The sequence below is a fragment of the Spinacia oleracea genome, chromosome 4 (genome assembly GCF_020520425.1).
Source record: "Spinacia oleracea cultivar Varoflay chromosome 4, BTI_SOV_V1, whole genome shotgun sequence".
Taxonomy (NCBI): domain Eukaryota; kingdom Viridiplantae; phylum Streptophyta; class Magnoliopsida; order Caryophyllales; family Amaranthaceae; genus Spinacia; species Spinacia oleracea.
In genome coordinates this window covers 11,239,640-11,242,726 of record NC_079490.1, presented here as the reverse complement: position 1 = coordinate 11,242,726, position 3,087 = coordinate 11,239,640, and the positions used below count along the sequence as shown (strand labels likewise).

Sequence of the window (3,087 nt, the reverse complement as noted above, 5' to 3'; positions counted from 1 at the left end):
CCACCTCTCCTTTCAAGGTGGAATATTTCGCGCTGGGAGGAGGCATATGTTGCATCCACACTTCAAGCCCAAAGGGCTTTCATGTGAGGGGGCATGATAGAGTATAAATCTAATCTTGGGGCTTCAACCATCAACTTAAGCTTTTGGTTGAGTTGGTCCTTTGACAAGACTAAAAAATAGCAACTCAATACAGAAAGATGACAAACATTCAAGAACGACGTAAGGTGTATAAAAATTTATTGTATATCATGGTAACTTTTATCGATATTTTAGTAACTTTTAACATGTTTTGATCATCTAATTTTTATATTAACATTTTTTTATTGATAAATATTTTAAAGGGTTGCATATTTTACTTTTATACTACGTACATTATTATTTATTTTGAAAAGAATGTTATCACGAAAAATATAGATAAATTATATATTATACGTACCAGGATAACTTTAAAATAGATAAGTACAATATTTATTTTACACCACCTTTAAATAAAAATTTGTACAGAAACGAAAGGAGTTCTTATTATTTGTTAAAACTATTTCAATAAATTACAAAGGATTAATTAATGCACAACTTGTAAATGAAGTACATAATTTGTCACAAAGGTGTACAAATTAAAGTTGTGAGTTGTCCAATTTTGTCATACTACACAAGAGACGATGAAAAGTTGAACAGTACGTACACTGCCACTGGATGAACTTCATCATGAAATGAATCTTGAATTACATTTTGGAGAAAATAAATCATTAATCTTTTCATAAGGTAATATGTTACTGATTACATACTAATGTATTATAGAGGCATCACTTTTAAAAATATAATAATAATAAAGGACGCCCCTCCCTATCGATCGTTTGATCATTCTCTAATCTCTCGTAGATGACGTGGTATTCCTGAACCACCCAATAATTTAAAACAACCCTATCCCACCATTAATAACCCCAAATTTAATTAACACTCTAAATTAAAAAAAAATTAAAAAAATCCGTGCTAAGTGCTAACAAGAGCGAAATGAGGGCGCATGATAAGAATACTGGTGGTGGTGTTGGTGGTGGTCATCGTCCCGCCGTGAAGAACCACCACTACTAGGGTGGTTCTCCTTCTCGATCATCCACCGGAGATGAATAAAATCGTCGACGGGAATAGGCAGCCGCAAAGGACCGTCGACGTGGTAGCCGTAAACTTCTCTAGCGCGGTCAAGAAGACCAATGAATAGAGGGTGGTACAAGTACCATATTGGAATAACAAATTTTTGCAACTCATCTTTTGTACTATTGTAGTACTCAATATTACTATTATTGTTATTATGAAGATGAAATTCTTGATCATGTTCTAAGCCAACTTGTACGGCTAGAAACCCCTTCTTCACCTTGCCGCTAGTGCTGCCGCTTTTCCTGTCGTCGTGTTGCATGATGAACAGAGGGCTCCGTTTGGTTTGATGTAAAACAGTATAATTTGTGTGTGTGTGTGATAGAGAGAGGGGTAGAATGTGTGTTTTTGAGTTGGTGGTGGTGATACAAAGTTGTGATTGTGAGTGTGATTTCATGATGGTAAAGGGATGGTTATTTATAAGGGGGGAGGTGTTTCTTAAGGAAGGTTTTTGTTATTTTTGTGTTAATTATTAATCCCAAGATTACACGCCTTAGTCATCAAGTACAAACGTACATGTCCATATGTCACACTCCATCTCTAAACTATACTTTCTACTTTAATTGTAGAGTAGTTTGTAGTGGATTTTGTACACGGTGGGAGTATTGTATATTTTGTACGGAGTATAAAAACGGCTACTCGTTTCGAATCACAACGATCATAACGTTAGGAGGTTCAATTCCACAATAAATACTTTGAAAGTATGAAGTGTTTAACTATTGATCTGTGTCAGATTGACTTTTGAGGGGTTCCAGTCTGATAAGGTAGTTCATCTTATAAAAAAATTGGTTTTATATTGTAGGAAGTAGATCGACCAACATAAGATGTTGAACTTGGTGCATAACTCACCTTATGAGTAAGTTAGTGCATAACTCACTTTATGACTTGAAGGCCGAGCTACATCGACTGTGATATGCTTGTATAAGTGATTTAATATTAACCTGCGTATATAGACTAGTTAATCTGGAATAGGTTCTTGTTCAATAGGGTATGTGGTATGCACCTTATTAACATTATAACTATAATACTTTTTTGTTTTCACTTCAATTACAACATTTTTCTTTTGATAATTAAATAGTTATAGAGGAGATAATCAAATCGTTTAATTAATGAGAAGGTCAATTGTTAGTATGATTCGAGTGTATAGCAATTCAAGTATATTGTCAATTACTCCCTAGAAAAAGTACTCCCTCCGTTCTTTTTGTTCTGTACGTTTTCTTTTTTGGGTATTTCAAAATAGGTTAAATTGGTTTTTACCACCTAAAAAAATTGAGAAATTGTTTTTTACCACCTAAAAAAATAAAAATTATTTTTTACCACCTAAAAATAAAATAAAATTGTCTTTTACCACCTCTTAACTACAAAATTGTTGAAAACGTTATGTGAATTAATGGGAATTAAGGGAAAATGGTGGCTTTTATGCATGAAAATCGTGGGAGAAGAGAAGGAAAAAAATTATATAGTCGGTGAAATGGACCCGCATAATGTTCCTTTGCATTTTTTCGGTTAAGAGGTGGTAAAAAACAATTTTTATTTTATTTTTAGGTGGTAAAAGACAACTTTTATTTTTTTAGGTGGTAAAAAACAATTTATCAATTTTTTTAGGTGGTAAAAAACAATTTAACCTTCAAAATATTCTTTATATTTTCTTTTATATTATCACATAAATACTTTAATATTCTATCAAAACTTGTGTCAAATGATTATTTTAACCAATTAAATTCATTAGGTAATTTAATATCTCACATTATTTTTTTCGATCGAGACATTAAATTTTTCTCATTTTTCCAATATCAGAATTTTGATAAGAGTGAAAACATTATAAATAAACGTAATTTTTCTTATTAAATTAAAAAACAGAGGAATCTCAATGCATATTAATTAGTCGTTAATAAACGTGCAAAATGCCGAACATAAAGAACAAAAAAAAACGGAGTA

At 31.9% G+C, this 3,087-nt stretch overlaps 1 protein-coding gene across 1 annotated transcript; it reads right to left on the bottom strand.

Annotated features, from left to right (window-relative positions):
• Positions 1-727: 727 nt before the first annotated feature.
• LOC130472515 (auxin-responsive protein SAUR32) lies at positions 728-1,550 on the bottom strand. The gene has a single exon (XM_056843734.1). The coding sequence runs from the start codon at positions 1,544-1,546 to the stop codon at positions 998-1,000; it is 549 nt and encodes a 182-aa protein (XP_056699712.1). The 5' UTR covers positions 1,547-1,550; the 3' UTR covers positions 728-997.
• Positions 1,551-3,087: the final 1,537 nt, after the last annotated feature.